The 15,621-nt window shown below is 46.3% G+C and overlaps 1 protein-coding gene across 9 annotated transcripts in view; it reads right to left on the reverse strand.

Moving 5' to 3' along the window:
- The window catches only part of LOC126543058 (run domain Beclin-1-interacting and cysteine-rich domain-containing protein-like), a 454,654-nt gene that overhangs the window by 360,367 nt on the left and 78,666 nt on the right, over window positions 1-15,621 (reverse strand). For all 9 annotated transcript variants that reach the window (XR_008615039.1, XM_055077611.1, XM_050190205.2 and 6 more), the window contains 2 exons: window positions 14,478-14,645; window positions 5,435-5,573 (listed from right to left, as the gene is read on the reverse strand). Coding sequence is in view for 8 of the 9 variants with exons in the window: in XM_055077611.1 (XP_054933586.1) it covers window positions 5,435-5,573; window positions 14,478-14,645 (307 nt within the window). In the remaining variant the exon portion in view is untranslated. The remainder of the gene's footprint in view (window positions 1-5,434; window positions 5,574-14,477; window positions 14,646-15,621) is intronic.

Consider the following 15,621-nt stretch of genomic DNA (forward strand, 5'->3'; position numbering starts at 1 on the left):
CGCGATGTGCAGTTGAGGCCTGATCTTACTGGGAATCCGCACAGCGTCGGGGCACTGGTTGACAGCGTTGAGGCCCATCTTGGTGAGTATCTTACGGCCCGCTGGGGTGCCGGATAGCCTGAGCAGCTGTGAGCGCTCTTTAACCTTGATTATTTCTTCGAGCGTGTAGTGGACTCCGAGCTTGAGCAGGTTTTCGGTGGGGGTGCTTACAGGTAGGCCGTCGGTGTACACTCGACTCTGATCTTGCGGAAAACATCCCAGTCGATCAACTTGAATTTTCTCGTCCTATAGCGGGCAATCACGAGGGAGACTTCAATGAAGTAGTGGTCACTTCTGAGGTCTAGAGTCGTGTTGACCCACTTGACCTCCATTATGTTCTTGACAAAAGGGAGGTCTGGGGTGGAGTCCCGGCATGTGGAGTTGCCTCTCCTAGTGGGGAAATCCTTATCCGTGATAAGGGTCAAGTCCACTTGCATCGCAGTCTGCAACAGCTCGCGTCCCTTGGGCGTGTCACGGGTGTACCCCCAAACCCTATCTGAGGCATTGAAATCCCCGACAATGACAAGGGGGTACTCACCGCCAGGCTGACAGCCCTCTTGAGGAGAGAATTTGCCCTCGTCCTGCAATAGCTGAGGCTGCAGTATATGTTGAGGATAAGGAGGCTGTTTCTTCTGAGGCCTTTTCTGGGTGGGTTCAAGAGGATTTCGGTCATGACGTACTCGATGCCATCACCAACTGCGCCGAGGTCGCGAGAGAGGCAATTGTACCTTTCTTGATGAGGGTAGCAACTCCCCTACCTCCTGAATCTGATAATACTACCAGATAACCCGCGAGTTTGATAGGGGTACTAGTTGCAACTTCCTGCATAGCGATGATTTGGGACTTAGCTGCAAGAGTTGTTAAATATCGCTGCAGAAGCGGCTTCTTGTTGGGAAACCCTCTGCAGTTCCATTGCCAGATACTAAAGTTCTTGTCCGCACTATCCATATCTAGGCTGAGAGGAGGGTTGAGCGGCCCTGAGAATCGCGCCCTCCATCGGTGGTGCTAGTACATGATGTCGTGCTGCGACCTGTGAAGGAGCCAGGCTGGGTTCTCTCCTGGGATCGACCTCCTCCAGTTTGCTTATGCATTCACTGAGTGCACCTAAGCCCATTTTTGGGTGCGCTATAACTTCCTGAACCTTTACTAAGCTAGCCTGCATGCTGGCAAAGGCATACTTGAGTTCCGAGAGTAATATTATACATGTAGTCTCGTATTTCAATCTGTTCTCTACCGCTCGACGCTTGGATGCGCGAGACCCATGGGATGTCTCGGATATATCCATGGTGACCGGGGCCAAGGCAGGTTGCGGCGAGGAGGGTGAAAGGGCGAGCTTCCTAATCTCCGCCATCTCCGCAGCTAGCCTGCTCATTTCTTGCTTAACCTGCGCGTTTCTTTCCTCAAGTGCTCATTAACTCATCGCAACTCCTCGAGCTCGTTTGCGTGGTGCGAATCGCGAGGCAGGTCGTCACCTCTTGGGGCCTCACGTCCCCCTCGAACCTTGTCGGTCCAGGAGAGCATCAACTTCTTGCTTCTAAGGGCAGTGGGCATGCGGGAGTGGGACCTGGTCCCCCTCAACATGTCGTGCCTCGGCCTGGAGCTGGAGCTAGGCTGAGAACCGGAGTGTCCCTGGGAGCAGGCCCATCCTCTGGATCCACGGTGGGAGCCGGAACGTGCCCTGGAGGCAGAGTGGCCCCTGGATATGGAATGGCCTCTTGAGCAGCCCCTGGAACAGGAGCATCCTCTGCACTGAGCACCTGGGGTGGACGAAGCCTGGAACTCGTTCGCAATGTCGAAGTGCCGCTGAGGGGATGGTGACGCAGCACCGGCCATCTTGGCGCGCTCACTGCAACGACGACGCACAATGTATGGGATCTTGAACCTTTGAGCACAGTCCTTACTAGCCGTGAGATGCTGGCTTCCACAGAGTTTACACTTGGGGGTACACTGATGCTGCTCATTGGGACTAGGGGCACCACAGCCACAGCAAATCGTGTCACCGGGAGTGGGGCACATGTCGGCACGTTGGCCGAGATGGTCGCATGTATAGCAAACGTCGATTTGCTTGCGGTAGAGCGAGCACTGCATGAGTAACAGTCCATACCTAACAAAGTTCGGTACACGATGCCCGTCGAACGTGACGATGACCGTGCCGGTTTGGGCTATTCTCTTCGCTGCTAAGACGAGTGGATTATTGGTGTTGACAATCTTGGCATCGATGACGTCAGGGCAGTCTTAAAGGTGCATGTTGCGGATCACCCCCTTGCACGTGGAGTGCGGGGCCATCTCGTAGGCACTGAGCTCATATACCTTGCCCGAGATGAGTATCTGCCTCATCCGGACATAGCGGCTCACATTCTCGTGCTTGGGAGTACTGGCGACCACAATATTTTAGTGTAGATTCGGGCATAGAGTATCTTGACATAGATCTTCCTGACTGATGCTAGCGGCAGCGAGTATTGCATCAGCCACCGTAACAGCACCAAGCTTAGAGATATTGAGTCCACCTCGCGGCCTGATAAGAATCTTGATATCATCTTGAGGAAGTGAGGACATCCTTCCCACTCATAGCACCTTGGATTTTAGCGCAGCACCGCCTGATTTGCCGTGGCCACTGCCGGCTGCGGCAATGGCGCATTAGTGTCAGCCGTGCGCATTTTGGCGCCAACTCTTCTGGCCCCCGCGGACTGCCAACCTTGATCTTGAGTAACCATTTCCAGCGAGATATCCTCCCCCTCCACTTGATACTCCGTCTTGAGTAAGAAATTAAGCATACCTCACCTTCAAAGGGCTGGTACGCGGCGGGCAGGCGGTTCACGAGGCGTGAAACTCCGTCTCAAGGCTCGGGCACAAGCAGGAGGCACGTGGCCGAGACGTACGTGACCTCAGGGAGCAAAGCTTGGCAATCCTCCGTAAGCTTAGCTGGGCGGCCGCCGCCTTGCTGCTGTCAAAGTGTGTAAATCTGTGAAAAATGAACTCACAGCACTGCAGATGGACTCTGAATGCCGCTTCTCGAGCTGTGTCGAATGATGCAGACGTTCTGGCGCTTCCAGGTGGAAGTCCGCCGGAAGTTCAGATTGAATCGGGAGTTCATGTGGAACAAGTCCGCTAAGTTGGCCCCCTTGCGGCCAAGAAAAAAATAAAGACGTGGCACGAAGAAGTCAGTGCTGGCACGCGAGAGGGATATACCATTGACTACGGTGTGTGGCATTTGGAGTGCGAAGGAGAGTTGCTTTGCAATGCTGCTGCGGCCGCGAAAATAAATCAGCTACAAGTTCGACTTTTCAAGGTTAAACTTTTCACCATTGTTGCCTCTGGTATTGCTGAAGTGTCGCCTAACGACATTGACGAGGACGACTTGGATAGTGAAAGTACGGGAAATTCAGGCCTGACAGTGGCAGATGCTGCAGGTTATGTCAGACCATTTCTTGTGCTAATTGTCTGTAAAATTTACCAGCTAAATCCCAAAGATTGGGCTGCCAAACAACGAAATACCTGATTTTACCCCAACTTTTATTTTAAAAATATAACACCCATTTTTACCTCCCAAATTTTAATAAATATAAAACCCCGAAACAATGGATCCTATGTGTGTTCTATGGAAGCAACCGTAGCTAAGCTATAGGGCTAGTAATTGCCTAACCTTTTTTAACAGCCTTTCAATAATGCCTAAGCGTAAGACACGTGCAAATGACAGTTATTGAATATGACAAATTCCAGCCGACTTATATTTTGATTAAGCCACGGATGCTGCCTGATATTGCAAGTCATGCCGAGGAACTGCACTTCCTCTCACTGTTCTAGGTCAAGTATCATTTCCAGCAAGCAGAAGCATTTATTTTATTTTATTTTTCAGTATAAGATGCCCATTCTTGCTAGATCTTTCTGGCAAAACCACTCGAATTTCACATGTAACATTTTGCATGCAGACTGCTTTATATCTACACTATTGAAACGTCTTTTTATGCTGTCCAAAGTTTTGTTGCAGTTGACCTTCAATTCTGACGACTAGGTGTATGTTGTAAAACTGTGGCATAAACAAGGTGGATGGATCCTGTAAATTTCGTGTTTATGTTTTAAATGTACTCTGCAGCACCTTCTAATAAATATGTGACAAATGTTTTTATATTGCCTCACAAGCATTGTCTCACAAACATTGCCTCACAAATCCCTTGCAGCAAAATTTATTGCTTCACACCTTTGCACTCTTGGCTCAAAGTTTTATTCTTGCAGTATATAAAGATTTCTCAAGAAGAAAACATTGCCAGATATATTTTTCATGCTCACATCTTTGATAATGTTTGTTTATTTTCCAGCATAAGCATCTCCTCCTAATAAGAGAGAAGCCACTGCATGAGGTGGAAACAAATCCCTGCCGTGACCAGCTCATCATCATTAGGGCACTGACTAGGGCATTGACTTGCCCTCTGATTATCAGCTCCATGCCCTCAAAGAACTGGCCAGCCCACCGTCCTTAGTCCTTTGCCCAATTACTATCCTAGGGGCTCTGTCTAGCCGACCGTCACCCACCTAGCTCCATAGAAAATGCCTGTTTGGTACTTATTTATTCGTAAATAAACTGTTTTAAAATGTCTTTCAGTATTCTTTTCATTTATCATTTGCATGTGTGTAGGACTTTTGCTTCCAGTACTCATATATTTCTATCATGTTTTCTTAGCTACTAATTGATGTAGACAATATTGGAGACAACTGCTATCAAAAATGCCGCTGCCAAAAAACTCACAGTAATAATGGCTGCCTACTCACAAGCCATACATATTTACAGTACTTGTCATACAGCGGGCATTGACCCAAAGCTGACACTGATAATGGTAATGACATGGCCGAGCAATGGCCATATGCTAGCTGCTGCATTGGCATGATGTTCACCCAACCCTCCCTCTAACTCTGAGCCAGCATTGATTTGGGCTGCACTTTAACCATATGCTGCGTTGGGCAAATAAATGCTAGTGTGTGACCTGGGACGTTTCATGTACCCCACTGACTGTGTCTCTGATACAGCCTACCTGAATTTTTTTCATTTTGACAAGCTATAAGAAAATTGGAGCATGTTGACTTGGAACCAAACTGGTATACTTTTTGGTTTGCCATCCTGCTTATAACCTAGTGTGTTTCTTTTAGTCTCAAGTTACTCATGTTTTAAATCCCTTGCATGCATTCACTTGTAATGGCCAATAGGGCCCTTACGGTACTGAAATAAATAAAATAAAATGGTTTACATTGCAGAAGCTCCTTTGCAGGAGGTTCTCGAAGCAGCTTGTCCAAAGTGCAAAACTTTGCTGTCATTTACACACGAGATGAGGTGCAAGTAAACCTGCAGAGTTGGGCGAGTTTGGTGTACGTGAAGAAGAAATACAAGGACACTGTCTCACACCTTGGAAGCAGGTCGATGAGTAGGCTGAGCTCAGGGGCGATGTGTTCGTGGTGGCTACTGTGTTCACTGCGATGTCCACGCAGCACCACCCGGGGTTGTGCTTGCCATCCTCGCTCAGCCGCCGTTCAATGAGGGCCTTCTGCAACCAAAAAATAAAATGGTTGTTCTACCAACACTGACAAACTTTTGGGTTCTAAGAAGACTTCTTGGGCAAGTTGGTGCTTAGACCTCTTAGCTATACTTAATTGTGGCCTGAAATACATTTCGTGAAAAGGGGGACAGAAAAAAAGAGGACAGTGAAGCATCAAATTGGCGCTTCACTGTCCTCTTTTTTCTGTCCCCTTTTCTGTGAAATGTATTTCGCACCACAATAAGGTATACCTAGAAAACTTTCGCGGTTTAATACTAACAGGCTGAGCAACTGGATTAACTTCAACCACTTCAACCCTTCTGGCTCCACTCTGGCAACCACTCTGGCTCTGCATGGCAGAGCCAGAGGAAGAAGTAGCGAGAGATGCTTGAACTCGGCTGTATTCCATGCCTGCTGGTCCTTCCCTGTCGCTTCCTCATTTCATTGTGAAAATAAACCCATACCTTCCTAGCATCTTTGGTGAAGGTACTGGGTAAGTTCGTCTGGACAACCTAGCTCTTTTAAGACGAAGTTAATGATTCAGTGGCTTACCACCACAAGCAGCAAACATGGACAATTCTGGAGAACGAAATGACAACCTCACCAGACAGCCATCATGCGGGGCAGGCTGGCCACCAGACACTGTAGTTAGAAGAACCACCCTCCTTTTCGAGGAAGGTAAACACTAGCTGATGCACTACCAAAGATTGAGTCACCACAACTACAGGAGTACTGCAAAGCAGCTCGCAAACATGTTTTCTTTTTCTCAATGGAACCACGTCTCTTCAGCTTGAGAACCATGAGAAGATGCTGACAAACTAGGAGAATTTTGTCAAAGAATTCACAAAGTGCTTCAGGGACCCCATCTCTAAGAAAAAAACTTGGAGGGCGCTTAAGCTTTGCCTTCAAGAGTGGAACGTGATAGCATTATCGCACCCCGTTCGCATCTCCCACTCATTCGCTCGGCATGCTCTTGAGTCATGCAAAGACGAAACGTGCACCTGAGCAAGCAGTACGAACCAAAGAACTTGGTGTCTCGGAGGGAGAAACAATCTACGCGAGCCAAACGTCGTGATCGACACGGACAGCTGGGCCACGACGCGCCATGAAGTCGGACACAATCATGGGGCTGACGCCTTGATGGGATCGTCCTCTATCTCGCTTGGGAGCACCACGCAGGCGCATGACTCCTCGCCAGCAGTACGGCACATATTGCAGGGGACGCTTTCCCAGCAGACGCACTACCATGCAGCGATCACGTCAGAGACGTCCGGCATCGGACGCTGCACCTAGGAATCGCGCTGTGAGCGAAAAGAGGAGCTGCGTCGCCTAAACACAAGGGTTCAACTGACACACACTGGAAGTTGGAAGGGGAGAGAGCGAGAAAAATTATTAAACGCAAGGGTATTGAGGCATCCTTGCACCGGTCCCCGCATGGCCCCAATGCGCTCAAACAAGATGAAGGGGAAAAGCGGGCGAGTGGCGTGCCACCTGTCGGGGCAGCGCCGTACATTGCGAGAAAGGGGTCTTCTGCGTTTGCTGCAAGATGGCTCTGCGTGTGCGCCAAGCGCAGGAGAAATGTAGCGGGAACGTACTTCGCTACATGTTTAACTGCGACTTCTGTAATTTACATGCTCATAATTACCAATATACAACGCAGTATAACTTTCTACGGCACGTTTCTAAGGCAACACCGCATTCACTAGAGACGCTTTTGTCCCACTTTGGACCATCGAACGGATGGCTGAGTGGTAGCGTCTCCATCTCACACTCCAGAGACCCTGGTTCGATTCCCACCCAGCCCATCTTGCAAGTTGCTTTTATTTATGAATTGCCTTCTGCCATTTCTTCGCTCACGGCCAACGCCGCCGACGCCGACGATACCGGCTTTTCTGCAACACGAGCTCCTTAACGCTGTCGCATTAATAAGGCTGAGCACATGCTTTTCTGTAGAGCTCACTTACTTTGCGAAACTTGTACAACTTACATAGAGGCTGTTTCGAAACTGCAGAATCATGAGCGCCACCATGTCCAACAAAAACAAAGAAGGGCGTCTCCTAAAGGAATTGCTAGAGATGTGTATAATTTTCTTATAATGAAAGAGGAGCTTAGTACTCCATCTGATTTGAGGAAATACTGCCGAGCATTTGAAGTGCTCAAATGAGAAGGATTGTACCAAAGTTTGGCCACCTGGACAATATCACCATCACTGCAGATGTGTCTGTCCCAGCCCATGACAACATCCCCTCAGTGATACGGCAATGGTGCCCTTCAGATTGTCCCTTGTATCGCTCTCCTTGGCGATGCTGTTTCTCGGCGACCAAACTGAAACTTCTGTCACCAGCACTTGGCGAAGCAGCGCTGATAAGGCTAACAGCCAAGGCAGTGTCGCCGTGACAAAATTTGATTAAATCGTCACATGATGTCTTACTTTCCATGCGTGACGTGATGTTCGCCTGGCATCTTCTGTGACATAAATGAGGCAATTCTTTTATGTTTGGCGACAGAAATGGCCAGGTGTAGGTAGGCATGGCAGGTGTGCAGTAATGTGTTGGCGAAGTTAAGGGCAGAGACTCATTTTCGACATTTTGCTTCTATTTCTGCATCAATATCAATGCAACTACACATGTTAGTACAGTTCTTCTCGCTGACTTCAAATATTTAATTGCTTTTCCTATAAGGTATATTGTTCCCGAGATAACTAAAGCTTGCCCTCCATTGTTTAAGGGCACAACAGGAAGAAAAGTGTTTAATTAACAATGATATTTAAGATATGGCTAAATAATTTAAAAGGACGTCTTGTTGGGCGAGTTGGTCACAATTCACCTTGGGTACTAGGCGCGAAAACACACATGACACAAGGAAGGAGACGAGACAGAGTGCCACTTACAACTTCTTTTATTCGGAGGCACACCACACACTTATATACCCATCTTAGACGCAAGGACCACAATCACATCAAGATTGATATGGAAGCGAACTGGTTAAATATTTCTTTTCAGCCATATATAAAGATATTGACGGGTCGCTGACGCACATGCTTCCTTTCTTTCCGATAAAGAAAGATTCAATTACTTCCTGAGCTTTTTGATCTTTACTTTTTGCCAGGATTCGCGCCCCTGCAAAACATGGCTCACAAGAGCGTGATGGGCAGGACTTAATGTGCTTGGGAATGTTTGGCCCTTCTTTATCTTGCTCTACATTTCTCTCATGTTCCCTAATTCGGTCGTTAACGCAGCGCCCTGTTTGCCCTATGTAGGAGCGGCCGCATGAGAGGGAGATTTCGTACACAACACCTTCGTTGCACTTCATAAACGGTCGCACATGCTTGGTGCCGCATCCATTTTTATCTCGTATTTTTTCTATACGAGAACAAAGGCTTCCTAGCTTTCGAGGGGCTGAAAACACAAGTGGCACCCCATGCCTGCTAGCAACCTTCTTTAAATTGTGGGCCATCTTGTGTACATAGGGCACCACCACAGGCCTCACCACCTCATCTCGACGGGGATCTTCCCCAGCTCTCACAGCCGCACTCTTCATTTTTTGTAGCAGGCTTTCAGCGACTGCCATCACGATTGAGTCAGGGAATCCAGCTGAAGACAGCCTGGTCAATTGGGTCTGGAAGCTAAGCTGCATCTTGTGAGGGCACGATTTTCCGAGGGCGGATTGCAGGCAAAGTGAAGCTATCCCCCGTTTTATTAATTTTGAATGGGTGGTTGTATGGCAGAAGCCCTTTCTTTGCACAACGTGCATATGCCAAACAAACGCGATCCGAACAGAACTCAATATTCATATCTAGAAACTGTAGGTGGTTCCCCTCAGGCACTTCAATGGTGAATTGAAAGCCATTTCCATGTTGTCGGAATATGGATAAAATATCATGCAAATTCTCCCCAATTCTCCAACCAAATGAGTGGGGGTGAGTTGGTGGTTGAGGGGGACATTCACCTACCCGATGAAATGTCATCTGTTCTGGAGAAAGGACCCAAGTATGGACTTCAGCTGCAAGTGCCACTGCATGAGCTGCTTGCCATCAATCGACGAATCGCCAGCAAGGCCGAATCGGAGGAACAAGAGACGTGCCTTCTGGAAGGCGTTAGCTGCCTTCTCAAGTCCTGCGACCAGGGGCATTCACGTCAAAAGGAAACTTCAACTGGAGCCATTGTGACCTACTTCAGAAACAACCACCTAAGGCTCTTACAAGCCGATAAGGAGGGAGGGTTTGTCGTGTTATCTGAAGGTAAATTTTCAGGAAGAGCTGCGCAGGCACTAGAAAAGAATTTTGCGCCTGTCAAAGTTAAAGCAACTAGAGTTAAGAGCAGAGCTGTTGCACTATGTGAGCAGTTCGGTTTAGACCGTCTTGGCAAACAGATAGGAAAAAGCAAAAATAATGCCTTGAAAGCCTTCTTTTCAGTAAAAACGCATAAGCAAGGTATGCCGTTTAGAACAATAGTCACGGAAAAAGGGTCGTGGCAGAAGGAACTAAGCCAGTTCTTGTTGAAACATTTGAGTACACTTCAAGTAGACGACCCATTTCGTACAAAGAAATCTGACGAAGTTTGCGACTTCTTAAAATCGCAATGTGATGTTGGGCGTGCCTTTTCCATCGATGTGGTGGATTTATTCTACTCTATCCCTCACAAGTCCCTGTTTACTGCCGTCTGAGAGTGTATAGAAAAAAAAAAACGAACCCATTTCCTTTCAGAACAATGCGGGAATTTCCATTGACGATTTTTTAACCCTTTTAGGGTTTTACTTGAAATAGACTTTTATAACATTTGACCAGCAGTTTTTTCTGCAGAAAGCCAGCATTTGTACAGGATCCTGTGTGGCACCAGTATTGTGTAATATTTTTCTCTCACAAATGGATCAAGTTTTACATCAGGTTTTACCGGCTAGGCACGTTTTAAAAGTTTTTCGATACGTGGATGATTTTTTGATATTTTTTAGTAAGGACGGAAGTTTGAACTTCGAAGAGAATGTGCATGATATTTTAGCCATATTCCGACAACATGGAAATGGCTTGCAATTCACCATTGAAGTGCCTGAGGGGAACCACCTACAGTTTCTAGATATGAATATTGAGTTTTGTTCGGATCGCGTTTGTTGGGCATATGCACGTCGTGCAAAGAAAGGGCTTCTGCCATACGACTCCGCCCATTCAAAATTAATAAAACGGGGGATAGCTTCACTTTGCCTGCAATCCGCCCTCGGAAAATCGTGCCCTCACAAGATGCAGCTTAGCTTCCAGACCCAAATGACCAGGCTGTCTTCAGCTGGATTCCCTGACTCGATTGTGATGGCAGTCGCTGAAAGCCTGCTACAAAAAATGAAGAGTGCGGCTGTGAGAGCTGGGGAAGATCCCCGTCGAGATGAGGTGGTGAGGCCTGTGGTGGTGCCCTGTGTACACAAGATGGCCCACAATTTAAGGAAGGTTGCTAGCAGGCATGGGGTGCCACTTGTGTTTTCAGCCCCCCGAAAGCTAGGAAGCCTTTGTTCTTGTACCGAAAAAAAAGCCTTTGTTCTTGTACCGACGATAAAAATGGATGCTGCACCAAGCATGCGCGACCGTTTATGAAGTGCAACAAAGGCGTCGTGTACGAAATCTCCCTCTCATGCGGCCGCTCCTACATAGGGCAAACGGGGCGCTGCGTTAAGGACCGAATTAGGGAACATGAGAGAAATGTAGAGTTAGATAAAGAAGGGCCAAACATTCCCAAGCACATTAAGTCCTACCCATCACACTCTTGTGAGCCATGTTTTGCAGGGGCGCGAATTCTGGCAAAAAGTAAAGATCAAGAAGCTCAGGAAGTAATTGAATCTTTCTTTATCGGAAAGAAAGGAAGCATGTACGTCAGCGACCCGTCAATATCTTTATATATGGCTGAAAAGAAATATTTAACCAGTTCGCTTCCATATCAATCTTGATGTGATTGTGGTCCTTGTGTCTAAGGCGGGTATATAAGTGTGTGGTGTGCCTCCGAATAAAAGCAGTTGTAAGTGGCGCTCTGTCCCGTCTCCTTCCTTGTGTCGTGTGTGTTTTTGCGCCTAGTACCGAAGATGGCTAAATAAACTAATGACTAGAGCTTGAAGTATTAGAAACACTTTTCTTTTGTTTTGGCCATTTGTACTATTTACTTTACAGCAGAATAAGCTTTACGCCTCGAAAAGCTCCAGCCATGCAGTTATAATTTTAATGATTCATTACAAAGTTGATTATTTGCAATCTGCTCCCATACTTGGATTCTCTACACATTTAGGTTTCCATTACAAAGAGAATTATTATTGTACCTGCCCTAGGTGCCAAGATATGTAGGCTTCAACATCGAACAGAGTCATAAATTTACTTCATTAAAACATCTTTCTGGGCGAGTTGGTGCATACTTGACATAAAAATTTTAACAGCGCAAACACGTGCAACCACAAAGTAACCAACCACAGTGCTTGTGTCTCGTCCTTGTTACTTTGTGGTTGCATGTGTTTGCGCTGTTAAAATTTTTATATCATAAATTTACATTTTGATAAAAAATGCAAGAAATAGCACACAGTTTATTTAAAAAATAAGTAGAATTTGCATATTTTGCAATGCAGGTGCTAATAGCCACTAGGAATATAATCTGACTGGTGCTTAGCATTGTAGTAGCACTTCTTTAGTGCCTGCTGGACACACTCGTTTGAAACACGCTTGCAAATAGACTCGGCCACTCAGTGCCTGTCTTCCTTAGTCATCCGCCTGGTGCTTGGGAGGCTGGGGTTCAGATTGAGCTCCTCCAGGATACCTAACAAGGTTTTCAAATTGCCACAGTTGAACTTCTTCACTGCCTCGGCAACAGCAGCTTCAACTGTAAACAGTGAAGCATGGTGTTCGTTAGATGCCGGTGCCCAGATAAGTGAACGAAGGTTTTCATTACTGTTTTGGGATTTACCCCATTGGCAGCTTTCTAATAGTTTTCTTTACAACAGGCACTCATAAATCGATAGCAGAGCTTTGGACACATGGGGTGGCAAATTAAAATGGTGCCTCGGAGCAGGTTCCCCCTATGCTGCTGCTAAATTTTGGCCACACCAAGAATCTGGGCCTGCCGAGCACAGGCTGTGATTTGACACATTGTCATTTGAAGTTACATGATTATATGTCGCGATCACAGCCCTTTGCATGGCCTCAACATCACTCTTGTGAGATTTGGGGGCCTAGTCATAATACAAGCTCAATTTTGTTATGACGTCACCAGCAAGCCTACCCCTTCCTCCGAGTGTTTCAGAGCCACCTCCCATGTGTCTTGCAAACAAATTGCCCAAGGAAGTTCCCATGCTCTCTTAACGTGGTTCACATAATCCACCTTTTGGATTTTGGTGAAGCTACATATATCTGCTTTTTGCAAAGCATGGAAGGTGCAGCTGTCACCATCTGAAAGAATGGTCGTGTATCTGGACCCATTTTTATCAGAGATCTGTTAAAGGTGAGCGGGTTATGTGCCACCTCGTCAATAAATTACATATGGAAGCACTCTGGAGTGTTATAAGGGTGTCTTATGAACGGTGCAAAATTTAGTGTGCTGCCATGGCAGAACTGCAAATGCCACCAAGACCAAATGCCACCAAGACCACCAAGACCGCGGCTGATAGCGTCACCCACGCTGGGACGACGCTATCATGAAAAGCGTCGGCAACGGAGAGCGACTCATTCGTCTGCCTCTCGCTCCAACGGGTCACCGAAACTCGAGATTACGCAACATCCAATGCTAAACGTGCGAGAAGACAGCTTGCATGATGCCACGCCATCTCAGCACGCCCACTCTTTGCACATGCGGAACTTTACCTCTAAAGCATGGTGCGCAGCTGCATATGCACTCAGCCGCACTTACAGCCATGCGCAGCCCCAGCTGAGACGCGCACCATTTCCCTCGCCACTCCACCTTCTTGCGCGTGCTTGATCGCGTTACCGTGAGCTTGCTCCCCCCCTCCCCCTCTTTCCCTGTGCTCGCCCGGGAAGGCAGCACTCGTGAAGCCACCATCTTTCTTGTCTATCCCTCGCACACTTTCACTCGCACCTAAAGCACACAGTGCGCGGGGCACAATAGGGCCTTATCAAACTTGGACTTTATACAGAACATGGTGCGGCTCCACTTCAGTGGTCGCTCTTGTCGCGCGGCACACGATTTGAGCGGTGCGTTTGCAAGCAGCCGCTTGTAATTCAATCATCTGATGACGTGCATCTGCGGAAGTTTGAATTTATTATCTCGGCGTTCCTTTGCGGTAGCAGTGAAATTTCGTTGTATTGAAATCGTATACAAACAGTTAGTTATATTGAGGTTCTAAATACATGGTATTCTATGAACAAGAGGTTATGAAAAGTTCAATACTTCATTATATAGAGAATCTTGTTTTATTGAAGTTCTTTATATCGATGTTTAACTGTATATTTTTGGGAGCACATTAGTTGTCGAGTGCATGCCTATTTTTACATTCTGAAGTGCCTACCATTTGTTATCCTTTTTTTCTTTTCCTCAAAGTGTAACACCATTTCTCACATTGCATAAGACATTTCTTTTTTTATCAATGCTTCAACATGCTATGAGTTGTTTGTAACACCTTTTAGGTCTTTAAATAGACTGCAGTATGTTTGTAAATAAACAAGTAAATAAAAATAACCTTACTCTTTCAATTAACGAAATTACATTTAACATTAGAGGTAGCATCATGGCTTACGTCTCTCTTCCTGTTCGAATCTTTTGCACTGCTTTACCATTCATAATGGACATGCCAACAATTGTCATACCTTTCCTAACATTTTCAGTGGCACCTTCTTGTCCCTGTGTGAAATTTCAGAGGAAGCGTCAAGACCAAAAATAAAAAAGAAAAGTGACCCTGGCCACTGCGAGGGAATTGTTTAACAGCAAATGCAACATCCACCTCACGGAGGCGCTCTTTCCGGCGAATTCGTATCCGCTGCCGCAAGCAAGCAATCTCCTCATCGCTGCCATCCTGGTCGTCGTCCTCGGCCACCCTCACTGCTCGACTGCATCGCATCTGCTCAAATGCAGCAATCAGGGCCTCCGACACATATATGTGTGCATTCTCCTGCAAAACAAAACACATGAAGTACTGTAAATGGTTGTTGTAGAGACAGAAACTCCAATGCCTATTTTAAAGAGATGCTATTGCGCAAAATTGTTTTAGCTGTACTATTAGTAAAGTAGACTTTTAGAAGAACACCACTCTTACCAGGACAAGAGGCTTGATAAGTCAGAAAAGATGTGAACACAAAATATGGGTGGTGATGCCATCTTCAAGTTCTCACACCAGGTCGCGATGGATTTTCACAGCTTCTGAATGGGCCTAGTTAATTTTTAACAGTAATAATGGACTATATTGTATTCTAATATAGTTCAAAACTGTACTTAGCAAGTTTGGAGGAGCCACTATGGCCTAAAATACGAAATTATGCATTTAAATGCATGATGTCACACTGACATACCAGCAAAGAGATTCCGGAATATAATTTGAAAAATAAAGTTTCGCCTTCACTTTCTCTTCTAGTAATGAACTTGTAACCACAGAAAGAAAAATAGAATTTCGAAAGAATACTTTCAGTCTAAACTGATTTATTGTTTTTCTTTTGGTGTCCTTTTAACAAAGCCAAAAGTAAAAACTTCGAAGTACCATGCATACAAGGGACACACATGTTGCAGCAAACATGACAAACACATCCCCAGTCATAGCAGAGCCAGTCTGTTTTACTGAAACATGCCTCAACAGCTGTTCTTGTAAAAAATATGAGAACACCTAATCACTTCTTAGGATTTTGGGAAATTGTCCCTTTCTTCAAGTCTCGTGTTTTGCTTGCAGTAACTACCCAAAGTCATGAATCACCAACTGGCCTACACCCACACTCTATGTTACTTCTTATAAGTTGTGAATGAGAATGCATTAATGTCCATTTGAACACTGCTGAGTGGTCCTTCGAATTATGAACTCCTTGCGGACAAGCGAGCGCATTGAGACGCTTGGCCAACGTCTCCTAGATAGCATAATGCCAGTGCACTTCGATCCCTGA

This window comes from Dermacentor andersoni, chromosome 2 (genome assembly GCF_023375885.2).
Source record: "Dermacentor andersoni chromosome 2, qqDerAnde1_hic_scaffold, whole genome shotgun sequence".
NCBI classification, from domain to species: Eukaryota; Metazoa; Arthropoda; class Arachnida; order Ixodida; family Ixodidae; genus Dermacentor; species Dermacentor andersoni.